Raw genomic sequence first — 16,002 nt, 5'->3', positions numbered from 1 at the left:
TCACATGTCATACAGACTGTCCAAGGACAGCAAATTTTCTTCCCTAAAGGACACTTGGGAACCAGATGGATATTTACAACAATCCTGTAGTTTTAGTCACTGTTATGATCCCAGCTCATGTTATTTCGAGGTAAGTCAGAAGTGTCCTTTCATTGAAATATAAGCACACAACACTGCAGATTTTGCTTGAACAATAAAACAAATGTGTGTTAACAAAATAAATGAAGATCAAGTAGAATAAACAAAACTAACTACTTATAAGTCAAATTCAAAGACTTCTAAATACACAGTAAAAGTATAATCCCATTAATCCCAAAACACTCATTTATAAATTAAAAATAAAAAACTGTATAGTATCAAACCCATTCACTATTCAGACCTTGTAGGTTTAGATTAGATTCCCTACAGTGTGGAAACAGGCCCTTCAGCCCAACCAGTCCACACCAATCCTCCGAAAAGTAACCCACCCAGAACCATTTCCCTCTGAGCTTAAAAATGTGTTGCTGGAAAAGCGCAGCAGGTCAGGCAGCATCCAAGGAGAAGGAGAAGGAGAATCGACGTTTCGGGCATAAGCCCTTCTTCAGGAGTGAGGAAGGTGTGCCAAGCTAGCTAAGATAAAAGGTAGGGAGGAGGGACTTGGGGGAGGGGCGTTGGGAATGCGATAGGTGGAAGAAGGTTAAGGTGAGAGTGATAGGCCAGAGATGGGTGGGGGCGGAGATGTCGGGAAGATGATTGCAGGTCAAGAAGGCAGTGCTGAGTCTGAGGGCTGGGACTGAGAAAAGGTGGGGGGAGGGGAAATGAGGAAACTGGAATTGGTCCTCCTGGGAGCAGATGCAGCGAAGGCGAAGGAATTGGGAATATGGATGCTGTTTTTACAGGGGGCAGGGTGGGAAGAGGTGTAATCTAGGTAGCTTTGGGAGTCGGTCAGTTTATAGCATACATCAGTGTTGAAGGATCCCTTGGGGCCTTGACTCCCACAGCTACCTAGATTACACCTGCTCCCACCCTGCCCCCTATAAAAACGCCATCCCATATTCCCAATTCCTTCGCCTTCCCAGGAGGACTAATTTCAATACCGAACAACCCAGATTGCCTCCTTCTTCAAAGACCACAATTTCCCATCAGATGTGGTTGACAATGCTCTCCACCACATCTCCTCCACGTCCCGCTCCTCCGTCCATGAACCCTGCCCCGCCAATCGCCACCAGGACACAACCCCACTATAGTCCTCACCTACCACCCCACCAACCTCCAGATACATCAGATCATCCTTCGTCATTTCTGCCACTTCCAAATGGACCCCACCACCAAGGATATATTTCCCTCCCCACCCCTATCAGCATTCTGGAAAGACCACTCCCTCCGCGACTTCCTTGTCAGATCCACATCCCCCACCAACCCAACCTCCATTCCCGGCACCTTCCCCTGCAACTGCAAAAAATGCAAAACTTGCGCCCACACCTCCCCACTCACTTCCCTCCAAGGCCCCAAGGGATCCTTCAATATCCATCAGAAGTTCACCTGCATCTCCACACACATCATTTACTGCTTCCGCTGCACCTGATGTGGCCTCCTATACATTGGGGAGACAGGCCGCCTACTTGTGGAATGTTTCAGAGAACACCTCTGGGACACCCGCATCAACCAACCCAACCGCCCCGTGGCTGAACACTTTAATTCCCCCTCCCACTCCGCCAAGGACATGCAGGTCCTTGGCCTCCTCCATCGCCAGACCATGGCAACACAATGCCTGGAGGAAGAGCGCCTCATCTTCCGCCTAGGAACCCTCCAGCCACAGGGGATGAATGCGGATTTCTCCAGCTTCCTCATTTCCCCTCTCCCCACCTTTTCTCAGTCCCAGCCCTCAGACTCAGCACTACCTTCTTGCTGTCCTCTTCCCAACCTCTCCGCCCCCATCCCCTCTCCGGCCTATCACCCTCACCTTAACCTCCTTTCACCTATCGCATTCCCAACGCCCCTCCCCCCTACCTTTTATCTTAGCCTGCTTGGCACACCCTTCTCATTCCTGAAGAAGGGCTTATGCCCGAAACGTCGATTCTCCTTCTCCTTTGATGCTGCCTGACCTGCTGCGCTTTTCCAGCAACACATTTTTAAGCTCTGATCTCTGATCTGCAGTCCTCACTTTCTCCCATTTCCCTCTGACTAATGCACCTAACACTATGGGAAATTTAGCTTGGCCAGTTCACCTGGCCCGCACATCTTTGGACTGTGGGAGGAAACCCACACAGACACGGGGAGAATGTGAAAACTAAACACAGACAGTTGCCCGAGGCTGGAATCGAACCTGGGACCCTGGTGCTGTGAGACAGCAGTGCTAACCACTGAGCCACTGTGCCGCCCTTGAAGTTACTTGTGACTTCAACTCAGACTGGAACTGCAAGTGTCTTCTTTTTGGAATTGTTAGACATTAAGCTTAAATGTACTCAGCTTTAACTAAACTCTTCAACATTTTATTTCAAAACTTCTGGTCCAGGGCTAACACAAACTCCTTACCCTAAGGTAATCTAGTTCACTATATCTTTCCTTTTTCAAGAGCACTTGTCAATACACCCACCTTCATCCAAGAATTTTATACCACTGCTCAAAGTATAACTGAAAAATAAATATCTCTCAAAGCTTTGGGTGTTTTGCTTCAGCTTAAAATAAAAATGCTGATTTTCCAAACTGGAGCTTGTTCATCTTCACCAATCCCAAACCCTTAGCAATGTAAACTAAAAGCCATCAATTTTCTAAAACCTTAGCAATGTACACAAAAACCTATTAATTCTAAAGCTAGGGCTCAAAATTGTTTCAACAGAGATCACAATGGCTACAGAAACACAGGATAATTATTAACTTTTGACATACTAATCCAGAATCCAAAAACCCAAACTCACAGTAAATGATAGAAAAAAATCAGTTCACATCATAAGAAACAAGTATCAGTTGTAGTAAAGTTAATTTATCTTAAATTCCATTGCTACCTTAATAGAATTTAAACTCATGTTCCTGGAGCATTTTGTCTGGTCTTCTGGGTTACAAGGGTTTGGTTAAGAAAAAGAAGGAAGCATATGTCAGGTATAGACAGGATAGATCGAGTGAATCCTTAGAACAGTATAAAGGCAATAGGAGTATACTTAAGAGGGAAATCAGGAGGGCAAAGAGGGGACATGAGATAGCTTTGGCAAATAGAATTAAGAATAATCCAAAGGGTTTTTACAAATACATTAACGAAAAAGGGTAACTAGAGAGAGAATAGGGCCCTCAAAAGATCAGCAAGGCAGCCTTCATGTGGAGCCACAGAAAATGGGGGTGATTCTAAACAAGTATTTTGTATCATTATTTTCTGTGGAAAAGGACATGGAAGATATAGAATGTAGGGAAATAGATGGTGACATCATAAAAAATGTCCAGATTACAAACGAGGCAGTGCTAGATGTCTTGAAATGCATAAAAGTGGATAAATCCCCAGGACCTGATCAGGTGTACCCCAGAACTCTGTGGAAAGCGAGAGAAATGATTTCTGGGCCTCTTGCTGAGATTTTTGTATCATCGATAATCACAGGTGAGGTGCCGGAACTGGAGGTTGGCTAATGTAGTACCACTGTTTATGAAAGGTGGTAAGGGCAAGCCAGGGAACTATAGACCAGTGAGCCTGACATCGATGGTGGGCAAGTTGTTGGAGGGAATCCTGAGGGACAGGATGTACATGTAGTTGGAAAGGCAAGGACTGGTTAGGGATAGTCAACATGGTGGGAAATCATGTCTCACAAACTTGATTTGAGTTTTTTGAAGAAGTGGCAAAGAGGATTGATAAGGGCAGAGCAGTAGATGTAATCTATATGGACTTCAGTAAGGTGTTCAACAAGGTTCCCCATGGGAGACTAAAGGCTTATGCCAGAGGCGTCGATTCTCCTGTTCCTTGGATGCTGCCTGGCCTGCTGCGCTTTTCCAGCAACACATTTTTAGCAAGGACAGATCCCTTGGAATATATGGAGAACTTGCCATTTGGATACAGAACTGGCTCAAAGGTAGAAGATAAAGGGTAGTGGTGGAGGGTTATTTTTCAGACTGTAGGCCTGTGACCAGTGGAGTGCCACAAGGATCGGTGCTGGGTCCACTACTTTTCGTCGTTTATATAAATGATTTGGATGTGAGCATAAGAGGCGTAGTTAGTAAATTTGCAGATGACACCAAAATTGGAGGTGTAGTGGACAGCAAAGAAGGTTGCCTGGGTTGAGAAGTGGCAGATGGAGTTTAATTCAGATAAATGCGAGGTGCTGCATTTTGGGAAAGCAAATCTTAGCAGGACTTATACACTTAATGGTAAGGTCCAAGGGAGTGTTGCTGAACAAAGAGACCTTGGAGTGCAGGTTCAGAGCTCCTTGAAAGTGGATTCGCAGGTAGATAGGATAGTGAAGAAGGCGTTTGGTATGCTTTCCTTTATTGGTCAGAGTATTGAGTACAGGAGTTGGGAGGTCATGTTGCAGCTGTACAGGACATTGGTTAGGCCACTGTTGGAATATTGCATGCAATTCTGGTCTCCTTCCTATCGGAAAGATGTTGTGAAAGTTGAAAGGATTCAGAAAAGAGTTACAAGAATGTTGCCAGGGTTGGAGGATTTGAGCTATAGGGAGAGGCTGAACAGGCTGGGGCTGTTTTCCCTGGAGTGTCGGAGGCTGAGGGGTGACATTACAGAGGTTTACAAAATTATGAGGGGCATAGATAGGATAAATAGACAATGCCTTTTCGTTGGGGTGGGGAAGTTCAGAACTAGAGGGCATAGCTTTAGGGTGAGGGGGGAAAAGATATAAAAGCGACCCAAGGGGCAATTTTTTCATGCAGAGGGTGGCATGTGTACAGAATGAGCTGCCAGATGTAGTAGTGGAGGCTACTTTCATATAAACCATTTATACAAAGAACTTAGATTCAATATAGTACCATTCCATTCAACATGCAATAAATTTCTTGTCACCCAGTCAAATTATTACTTATTCATTAGTATTCATGGTGTTGACAAAATCTAATATGTGGATAAGTAGCCTAAAGAGAGAATGGTACAACATAACAAAAGTCATCAATCTAAATTAAACACACTAAGTAGAAATCAATTTTTTTTTTAAATTTCTATTGCCACAGCTATTAAAAAAAATTCACAACTGAAAAGTTAACTTGAAGAGCAATGTCTCAATCCTTTGTTGCTCTTTGGTCATTAGACTGCAAATCCTCTTTCATTCTAATGCATTTTAGAATGTAGTTTTGGAGTTTGCATAACTCCAGTTAACCTAGTTAGCACAGGAAGAATATCACATAATTTACAAAGCATCACTTACGTTTGCCAATCCAGCCAGCGCCCACCTGAAAGAAAGGATGGAACAGAAATACAAAACTCAGAAATTCCCTTGTACATTTCAATATAAAGAAAGGTGATCAATGATAAATCAAATTATGTAAAATGAGATAAATATCCTACCTCAAATAAACTGCCATTTTCTTCACACTTTTCATGACATAACCAAATCACCAAGGGAGCCACAAACTCAGGTTTCAAAGCATCCACTAATTCTAGATTTTAAAATATTACATATCAAATCAACCCAGGCATACAACTATTTTGTTAAACCAGAAAATACAAATTAATGGCAATCATTTGAAGTGTCTCCAATATAAACAATATCTTTATTCAATGGTCCAAAGGCTCCCAGAATCCTATTCCACCAGCAAGAAAGAGATATGACTTTTGATCTCAAATGTTCTCTGCAGTTGATGAAATCTAAATGAAAGGAAGCTTACCACTGAAATTTTAGGGTACAGGCCTACACCTGAAGCATCTGCCCTAATGAGGTACAAATTAGAAAGGCAAACATCTTATTTTAGAAATGGGACTACATTTGAAAGGTAATCAACCCTGACCATTTAAAAGAAACATTATGTAGTCCTGCTACAGTCCAGTATAGAATTGACATCTGTAGAACAGGTACCACTCAGGCTCAGTAGTAACTATGGGTAAGCTATTAAATGCAGCATTGAGCAGAATTCCCAGCTTGTAACAGAACTTTAGTAACACTGCATGTCACAGGGACCAAAATCCAGTCAATCTATGTTCAGCACAATGGAATTGTCCTGCTTGCATCCCACAAACTGTCAAATCAATCTCTCAATTACTAGAATGTCTGGATATAAAGTAATCCAAAAATAGTGAAGAAATGTGGACTTCGAGATCCATAATCCTTCACTCCTTCTGTGTACGGTCTTGGACTTGTTACCTAGGAAGTGATAAAGTTACCTTATAACCTGAGTAGCACTGTTTGAATAGTCTGATTCCTGGGATTGATAAACTCAATTTGCATTTCTTTGAATGAAGAAGAATGACAGGTGACCTCATTAAAACAGAAAATTCCTAAAGGGCTTGAAAGACTGGATGCTTGGACAATGATTCCTGTCGCCAGGAACATTGGAGTATGGAGAGTTCACTCATCATCTAAGCCTGCTCTGCCATTCTTGATCAAGGCTGAACATCTATCTATACCATGTTCCTGTGATTTCTCCTTTAATCACAGAAAAACCATCAACATCTGTCTTTAACCTAAGCTAGAATTAGCAGTTATTGTCTCAGAATAAAGAGTGGGTATTTCAGGCTGAGATGAGAATACATTATTTTCATCCAAAATTTGAGAATCTTTGGAATGCAGAAGCCAAGGAATCTATGGATGATTAGTTGTACATTATCTTTAAATATTGATTTTTTTTTCATACTAAGAGAATTAAGTGGTGAAAGTACAGTTCAGGAAGATCAGACACGATTGCACTGAATGGATCAAAAGGCTAAATGGCTAATTATTGTACAGGTCATTCTGCTTTAATGTGCATTTCATTAATGCGAATTCTCTATAACACAATTGACGAATTAGAGACACTGTTTCTAAAGTACAAACTTTTAAAGAATGTATTGGTTATAACGCGATTCTGGCCCCATTGGCTTAAAGGGTGCTGCTATTATGCAATTTTCTTATAACTACCTCTTTCCAGCAGAGCTGCCTGTATGTACTATATTTATTTATGCATTTTGTTATGTTAAATCAAGCATTTTAATTAAGCTACAAATGTACATATGGTATTAAGGACTTATATGCTTAATGGTAAGGTCCTGGAGAGTGTTTCTGAACAAAGAGACCTTAGAGTGCAGCTTCATAGATTCTTCAAAGTGAAGTCACAGGTAGATAGGATAGTGAAGAAAGTGTTTGGTATGTTTTCCTTTATTGGTCAGAGCATTGAGTATAGGAGTTGGGAGGCTATGTTGCAGCTGTATAGGACATTGGTTAGATCACTTTTGGGATACTGCATGAAATTCTGGTCTCCTTGCTGTAGGAAGGATGGTGTGAAACTTGAAAGAGCTCAGAAAAGATTTACAAGGATTTTGCCAGTGTTGGAGGTTTGAGCTACAGGGAGTGGCTGAATAGGCTGGGGCTTTTTTCCTTGGAGCGTTGAAGGCTGAGGGGTGAGCTTATAGGGGTTTATAAACTCAGAGGGGCATGAATAGGGTAAGTAGACAAGGTCTTATCTCTGGGGTGGGGGGAGTCTAGAACGAGAGGACATTGGTTTAGGGGGAGAGAGGAAAGATTTAGAAGGGACTTTAGAGGCAACCTTTTCATGCAAAGGGTGATACATGAATGGAATGAGCTGCCAGAGGAACTGGAGGAGGCTGGTACAATTACACCATTTCAAAGATATTCAGATGGGTAAATTAATAGGAAGAGTTTACAGGAATATGGGCCACATGCTGGCAAATGGGAGTCAATTAATTTAGGATATCTGGTCAGCATGGATGAGTTGGACTGAAGGGTCGGTTTCCATGCTGCACATCTTTATGACTCTGTGTCACATTTCTACAGGGTCTTTAAGACAATTATGGTAAGTATCTTTGTCCAATCAATTCAGTCCTGCAATTCATGCTCCAATGGTAATATTAATTAAATTTGTAATTATATGCTTCACCACACCAATTTGAAAGGTAATCAAATGATTGAATTTATACTCCATGTGACTACACTCCTCAATATAACTGCCTCGACTGCAAATGCTGTACTGCATTGAAGAATGAGCTGGCATTTCAAACCAAGATTCTGGAATGTGGTCAAACCCAAACTTTCTGACTCAGAAGTGAATGTTACCATTGAAATAAAACTGATACTATGGGGACTATCATCTGAAGATAACTGGATCAGATTCCTTTGATTGCTACGTGAACTTGCATAGAATAACAAAAGATTGGAGTAGGAACTGGCCAATCGACCAACCTCTCAAGCCTGCTCCACCTTTCAATATGAGCATAGGTGACTACGAGCTCAATCCCCTCATCCCACCCTTCTCCCATATGGCTCAAACTCTTTAGCCACAGAACTCTATCTACTTCCTTCTTGAAAACAATGTTTGGCTTAACCATTTTCTTTGGCAGTAAATTCCACAGGCTCACCATCCCATGGGTGAAGAAATTTCTAATCTCCATCCTAAAAAGTTTACCCCTTACCCTTAAACAATGACCCCTGGCCCTGGACTCCCCCACCATTGGAAACATCTTCCTGCATCTAACCTGTGTAGTCCTATTAGAGTTTTATATGTTTCAATGAGATTCTCCTAAATTCTTCTAAGTTCCAGCGAACAAAATCCTAATTGACTCAATCTCTCCTTATAGGTCAGTCCTACCATCCCAGGAATCAATGTGGTAAATCTTCACAGCACTCCTTTGATAACAAATATCCTTCCTTGGATAAGGAGACCAAAATTGCATATGATACTCCAGCTATGGCCTCACAAATGGACTACATAACTGCAGCAGACATCCTTGCTCCTGTACTCAAATTCGCTATGAAGGCAAACACACAGGTTTTGGTTTCTTTACTGCTTGGTGAGCCTGCACGCTTACCTTCAGCATGACAATACCTAGGTTTAATTAAGAATTCTCTCTCTCAATTTACAGCCTGTCATCCTATTTTTGCTATGATATTGAATAGCCTCACATTTTTATGGCCACTCATTCAACCTATCCAAATCACACTGCAATATCTCTGCACCCACCTCACCCTTCCACCCAGCTTTGTATCATCTGCAAATTTGAGTTATTATATTTAGTTCCCTCATCCAAATCATTCGCACATATTGTAAATAGCTGTGGTCTTAATACTGATTTCTGCCATGCCCCATTAGTCTTTACCTGTCATTCAGAAAAAGATCCATTTATTGTTACTGCTTCCTGTCTGCTAACTAATTTCCTATCCACCTGAATACACTACTCAAAAACCCACTTAATTTTCAGGTACTTTAATTTTACACAAAGTCTTCTTAAACTGCAAATAAACCATATGCACTGACTCTCCCGATCTACTCGTTACATCCTTGAATAATTCCAATACATTTGGCAAGCATGATTTCCCTTTTGTTAATCAATATTAACTCAGTCTGATTCTACCATCTGTGTTTTTCTATACAATCCTTGTTCATGGACTCCAGCATCTTCCCCACTACTGACGTCACACTCACTACTGGTCTATAAATTCCTTGTGTTCTTTCTACCTCTCTTTTTAAATACTGCTTACATTAGCAACCCTCCAATCCGTAAGAACAATTTTAAAGAATCTAAAGTCTAAAGAATCTTGGAAGCTGACTGCAAATGTATCCACTATTTCTCGGGCCACTTCCTTAAGTACTCTGGGATGTAGATTGCCAGCCTTGGGGATTTAGCAGCCTTCAATCCCACCAATTTCTCCAACATTATTTTACTACTAATACAGATTACTTTAGTTTCTCCATCTCACTAAGCCCGGTGTACCTCACCATTTCTGCTATGTTACTTGCATCGTCTTTTGTGAAAACAGATGCAAAGTTTAGCTAGTCAGCCTTTCTTTGTTTACTAGTATAAATTCCCTAATTTCTGACTGTAAGTGACCTATATTAGTTTTCATCATTTTTTTTTGCTTCCATAATTTTTAAAAATCTTTACAGTCAGTTCTTATGTTCACCACAAACTTATTGTCATACTCTTATTTTTCCTTCTTTATCAATCCTCTGGTCCTCCTTTGCTGACTTCTAAATTGTTCCCAATCCCCAGGTCCATTGATTTTTCTTGTCAAATTGCACACCCCTTTTTTGCATTTAGTATAATTTCCTTCAAAAACAACAGCTTGACCATTGTTTTCTTTGCACTTTTCCATCAGACAGGAATAAATATTTTTTGTAGTTCATCCATACACTCTTTGCATGTACGATTGTATGCCTATCTACTTTCATTCCTCTCAGTAGCATTTCTCAATGCATTATAGCCAACTCGCACCTTATACTATCACAGTTTCCCTTATCAAGATTCAGGACCCTAATCTCCGAATCAGCACCAGACAGCAGCATTCTCTACCAGATTGGAGGCAACATACTATCCTGGAAGCTCATTTGCAGCCACAAAAACCTAATATGAACAATCACAATGAATTATTCTGCTGTGTTGTAAAATGAAAGCATGAATTTCATGAGGAAAAAAAGTGTTCAACTAACCTGCTTGAGTTTTTTGATGAGGTAAGAGGGGGAAGTGTCTCGATACAGTGCTCAGGGAAATACTACTCCCATTGGTGGAGTGACAGAGAACCAGGGGAACAGGTATAAATAATGGGCAAAAAAGCAATGGTGAGGAGTTTAAAAAAATTTACATAGCATGTGGTTAGTGTCTGGAATACAACATCCAACAGTTTCATAGAAGCAGGTTAAATAGAAGTGGAAATTGGATTTTTGTCTAAAAAGGAATAATGTAGAGAGTTATGGAGATAAGGCAGACAATTGTAAGATGTGATTTATTCTATCATAAAGGAAGCACAAATACAACAGACTGAATGTCTTTCTGTGCTGTAATCATTTTATAAAAGCAATTAGATTAAAATACAAGGTCAACTCAAGGATTTTCTTCTTTTCTAGTTCTTTACAATTAGAATATGCCTATCCTTTAAAACTGACAATAAAATTAAGTTAAAAACCTAATTGGGTAACTGTTCTTTCATTTCTGCTCTCTCATCACAAGATATAAAGGAACTGAGTTTTTACATTCTCAACTAAGTCTTCAGTAGGCATACTGCAAAGGTTTGTGGAACTTAATTTCACTGGGGAATAATGTAATACTGGCTGATATGCAAGATGAAAACAACAGTTGTGTCTGCTGTTCTCTCATTTGGATTGAAGGTCACAAGAGTAAGGAATTTCACTGTATTGAACCTGCTCTGTGCAGATCTGGGAATACATGATAGCCATGTAAATGCACTAGGATGAAAAACATGTTTATTTTCTTAGAAATGACATTCCTAATGGTGAAATTGAAACCATTAATCGATTATTACTGCTGGACATCATCACATTTATGTCTGTTATCCATAGACTAAGTATTCTCATGATACCTACCTTGAGGCAGAACAGTCTGAGTCAATCTGGAACCAGCTGTTGGTGCAATAGTATTACACTGGATATTATATTTTTGACCCTCAATCGCGAGAGTATTTGATAGACCCAACAATCCAAGTTTTGCAGCACTGTAATTTGCTTGCCCAAAATTGCCATATATTCCAGAAGATGATGCAGTCATAATAATTCTGAAAAAAAAGTTACAAATTAATTTTCCTATTTCAACTGTGAAGCTTAGTGGAAAATGAAGTGTGTAGCTCAACAAATAAACGCAAATTACTGCAGATGCTGGAATCTGAAACCAAAAGAGAAAATACTGGAAAATCTCAGCATGTCTGGCACATCTGTAAGGAGAGAAAAGAGCTGGCATTTCGAGTCTAACCAGAGCTTTGCCAAAGGGTCAGTTAGACTCAAAACGTCAGCTCTTTTCTCTCCTTACAGATGCTGCCACACCTGCTAAGATTTTCCAGCATTTTCTCTTGTGTAGCTCAATATATGAGTGCCTAAATGTCTATAAAAAAGCAAGCTTTGATCTCTTTACCTGCCATACTTTTGATTCTTCATGTGATTCCATGCAGCTCTTGTGACCTTGAATGAGCCCCTCAAATGAACTCTATGAATTAAATCTTTAAAAAAGAAAACTTTGTTAAAAATTACTAGCCCAGTAACAAACATGCAATAAATAACATACATAGGCAAAAGAGCTGAAGTCAAAGAAGGTAATAATCAATTTATAGAAGGCTCTGATCAGAGGAGAATGACAAGCTTGATGCCCCCACATCAAGTGTGAAGACTAAAATTTTAGGTCTTTTCAGCCTAAAAGAAGGCAGCCTAATCATGAAACTACAATGGTGTATAATATAATTAAAGTAATAGCAAAGGCAAAAGCAGAATATTACTTTGTATTGAATAGTGGAAAAGGGTCAAGGGAACATAGATTCAAATTGCTTTTACTGCATTAAAAATGGCTTTTATGATTAATAACATGAAGTTCTTCTTGCAGACAGTGATTAGCTCTGGAATTAACTTTAAAATAGAGTACTAGATGTGAGCATTCAATCTATGCATGAGATAAGGTGAAGCCATGAAGAGGTGCCTGGTAGGGACTGTAGGACCTTCCTGTGTGGGTGATGTTTATTTGCACCTTTTTAAGAGTTTATCTCAAATAAGATTAAAAATTAAACTCAAACGTTTTGATCCAATACATAATAGTCCTTACCACTAAATAAATTAATTTTAACTTTAAATAGGGGCAGCACAGTAGCTCAGTGGTTAGCACTATGGGGAGATGGTAGGGGTCTCGATCTGGGCAGGATGCTCTTCGGGGGGTCACAGAGCTCGATGGGCCAAATGGTCTCTTTCTGCACTGTAGGGTCTCAGTGATTCTATGAATTCTACACATCCAACCAGTCTTCCATGAGTATGATAATACATTTGTCACATATATTCAACGAATTACAATTATAATTTTGCTCTCACAAATATTTCATAAAGTAGGAACTACTTAATGTCTACTAATAAGCATATGATTAATATGAAGATCCCACAATAACACCAAATGTTCTACAGTCATGCACAGCTATGTAACAAATTCCACTTGATGAACTGAAGTCATTATGCTGATACATTGCACACATTTAACTCAAAATGCAGCTCTCAGCTTACCCCAATCCAAATCACTTGTTCTTGCAAAGGAACGATCTCTTAAAATCCTGAAAAGATGAAGAAAATTGCACTTAAAACAGCGATGTGCATCAATATGGCAATAAAGACTTTACAGTCCTGTGACACCATTCTGGACTTGAAACATTAACCCTGCTTTTCTTTCTACAGATGCTGTTAGACCGGCTGAATGTCCCCTACACTTACTGTTTTAGATTTCCAGCATCTGCAGTTCTTTGTTTTAATCTAATTCTAAGAAGTGGTCAGCGACTACCTACAGAAATAATGACGTTTATAACATTTCCTAAAATACTGTAGATAAAGAAAACCAAACTTGGAGGTATCAGCACACAGCCTGGACCCACCCTTCTGATAGTTTGGGAATCAAAGAGTCTCCAAGGTGACTAAGAACAACCTACATTTAGCCTAAGAACATAAGAATCAGGAATAAGAGTGGCTGCTCAGGGCCTCAAGCCAGCTCTGCCATTCGAAAGGTTCCTGGCTGATCCAATATTCCTCACGCCCACTTTCATTAATTCCCCTAAATCAAGAATCTATCTATTTCAGTGTTCAATATACACAAGGACTCTGCCTTCACAGCTCTCTTTTCCACTAAATCCATCTATGGGACATTCAAGATCTTGTAATGAGCCATTGTGCACCTAGCAGTGCACTCCATGTCTTCAGCGGAAGTCAATGTGTGGAGTTTCATGCGCTACTCCACAAAAATTGAATCCAACAAACACTGAAAGTGCAAACATGTAAATGGCATCTCTAGTCTTATTCAAAATACATTCATTTGTTTCAGTCTGTGCTAAAATCTGGTTTTCAAACAATCATGTCTTATTGTTCTAACATTTCTTTTCATTTTTTTATCCAGTTAACCTGGATTGAAGGATTACAGTATGTTGAATATCTTTTAAAAGAAATTGAATAAATATTATACTCACCCAGCATTGTTAACAACAATATCTGAAAGAAATAAAATCAGAGTCCGGTTTAAAACAGTAGACTGTAATAATGTAGCAACCCATTTGTGAAAAGTCACTTATCAATAACTGAATTTTATATTAATATTTTTGAATTTTTATAATCAAATACTAGCCTCAATATTAGCTTTTAAAATAAGCACTCAGCTTTAGATCCATCTCTTCTAATAAGAGAAAGACTGGGAAATGCTATTTTTAATGTTTATCTGGACATCCCTGTACAGAAATCTCAAAATTCACAGGTAGACACAGCAAGTATTTAGGAAAACAAATTGCATTCTAGCCTTTACTGCAAACAGTTGAAGTATGATAGTAAGAAGTGTTACTGCAAACATTCAAGGTCTTTGTAAAATCACCCTTCAAGTACTGCACACAGTTTGACTTCCTTGCCCAAGTTTTAGGGGTACAACAAAAACACACTAGACTGCTGCATGGCATTAACAGATTGATTTTTGAGGGAAAATGGATTAGACTCAGAACTGAATCTCACCAAGGATCAGCCAAGAATTAGTTTCATCAAGTTTCATGGAGGGCTTTTCTCCATGAGGCCCAGTGTGTTTTCTCATCCAAATTCACCTCCAAATTGATTAGCTTTGCCCTTCCTTCACGATTTTCAGTCACTCTACATCCCAGCATTCTAGCTCTAAGCCCTACATTTGAGTTCTCCATCTTCTCTCCTGCAAAAATGAATCCTGATAATATTTGTTGACTTTTAGTGAACCCCCCAGGATTAACCAGGATTCATCCCCTTGAGTGACTTAGCCAGACAACCCCAAACGATGAGTGACCAAATCCCAGGTATATCTGTGCAGCTCTTCCATTGTGTTCCTTCAGTTGCCTACACTGATTGCATTAGAACCACAGGGCTGATGACAGCCCATTCCCCACTGCAGAGCTGTGGATTATTCTCCTTGACCTACTGTGTCAGGACCCTGATGAGAGTATTCCTGGAGGCTTAGACTCAACTTTGAAATATGGCCATTTGCTTGAAGCATGTCCAGTGTCTTTAGCAAGTATCATGCTGGCACATGCTGCAGGTATAACAGTTTCATAGCAACGTATTGTACAGAAATATGATCATGCCCTTGACTGATAACTGCTAACAACCCTGACAAGCTGCTTGGCTTTGGGTACATGCTTAACAGCATGGCGAGGCATAAATAGTGAGAGCCTTCAAGGTCAGGCTAAGGAGCCAAAGCACAAAAAGGCAAGGCAAGGATGATATAAGCATCCAGGTAAACGTAAAGTGAATGAGCTTTAACAGATCAAGTTAGGGGCACTGATATATAGCTTTGTTCAGTCCATGAGCTGGGTGTCATCCTTAGTGCCAGTGTGGACCAAAGTGCACCATTAAAGTACAGAAGCATACTGTAAGTAGTTCAGAGATGTTAATGATGTAGTAAGGCTGTTGTTAAATGCCAACGTTTGTGGACAAAGCATGTATGTGGTCACTGACCATTGAGCACGCCTTCAGATGTTGAAGATTGATGTCCAAAATAAAGATCCTGAAGAAGAAGCATCAAGCTGAAATCACCAGGCAAGCAATCTAGCTTTTACTTTGGGAATTCTCAGCATTTTTTTTTTAAATCTGATAAGTAGGAGAACGCACATTTACAAGGTAAAACTAAGTATCAATGAGGGTGACAAAAAGCAATGATCTGCATTAATAGGTTTCATGCCACTATACAGCAAGAATCTCATCCCAACCTCCAGGACTTGGTTCGAAAATGCAACATTTTGGTCTCAATATTGAGAAGGGCCTTGCTAAATATCTCATTCCTTCTGCTGAAAGTTTACATTATAGCCACATCTTTCAGGGAAGATTCTGCCCTAGGTCTATATTTCCCACTGTTTGAAGAGTGAAAGATGATCTCATTGAAATAAAAGAATTATTTAATAGAATGGACAAGGTGGATAT

At 39.9% G+C, this 16,002-nt stretch overlaps 1 protein-coding gene across 1 annotated transcript in view; it reads right to left on the bottom strand.

The window, feature by feature from the left end:
• hsd17b4 (hydroxysteroid (17-beta) dehydrogenase 4) overlaps positions 1–16,002 on the bottom strand; it is a 141,548-nt gene that overhangs the window by 105,473 nt on the left and 20,073 nt on the right. The window contains exons 5-10 of the mRNA XM_072584307.1: positions 14,046–14,067; positions 13,099–13,145; positions 11,975–12,059; positions 11,434–11,621; positions 5,474–5,565; positions 5,334–5,358 (exon numbers count right to left, since the gene is read on the bottom strand). Coding sequence (XP_072440408.1) covers positions 5,334–5,358; positions 5,474–5,565; positions 11,434–11,621; positions 11,975–12,059; positions 13,099–13,145; positions 14,046–14,067 — 459 coding nt within the window. The remainder of the gene's footprint in view (positions 1–5,333; positions 5,359–5,473; positions 5,566–11,433; positions 11,622–11,974; positions 12,060–13,098; positions 13,146–14,045; positions 14,068–16,002) is intronic.

The sequence above is a fragment of the Chiloscyllium punctatum genome, chromosome 2, assembly GCF_047496795.1.
Source record: "Chiloscyllium punctatum isolate Juve2018m chromosome 2, sChiPun1.3, whole genome shotgun sequence".
Taxonomy (NCBI): domain Eukaryota; kingdom Metazoa; phylum Chordata; class Chondrichthyes; order Orectolobiformes; family Hemiscylliidae; genus Chiloscyllium; species Chiloscyllium punctatum.
Note: the sequence above shows the minus strand (reverse complement) of the source record. Positions and strands in the feature narration are given on the sequence as shown.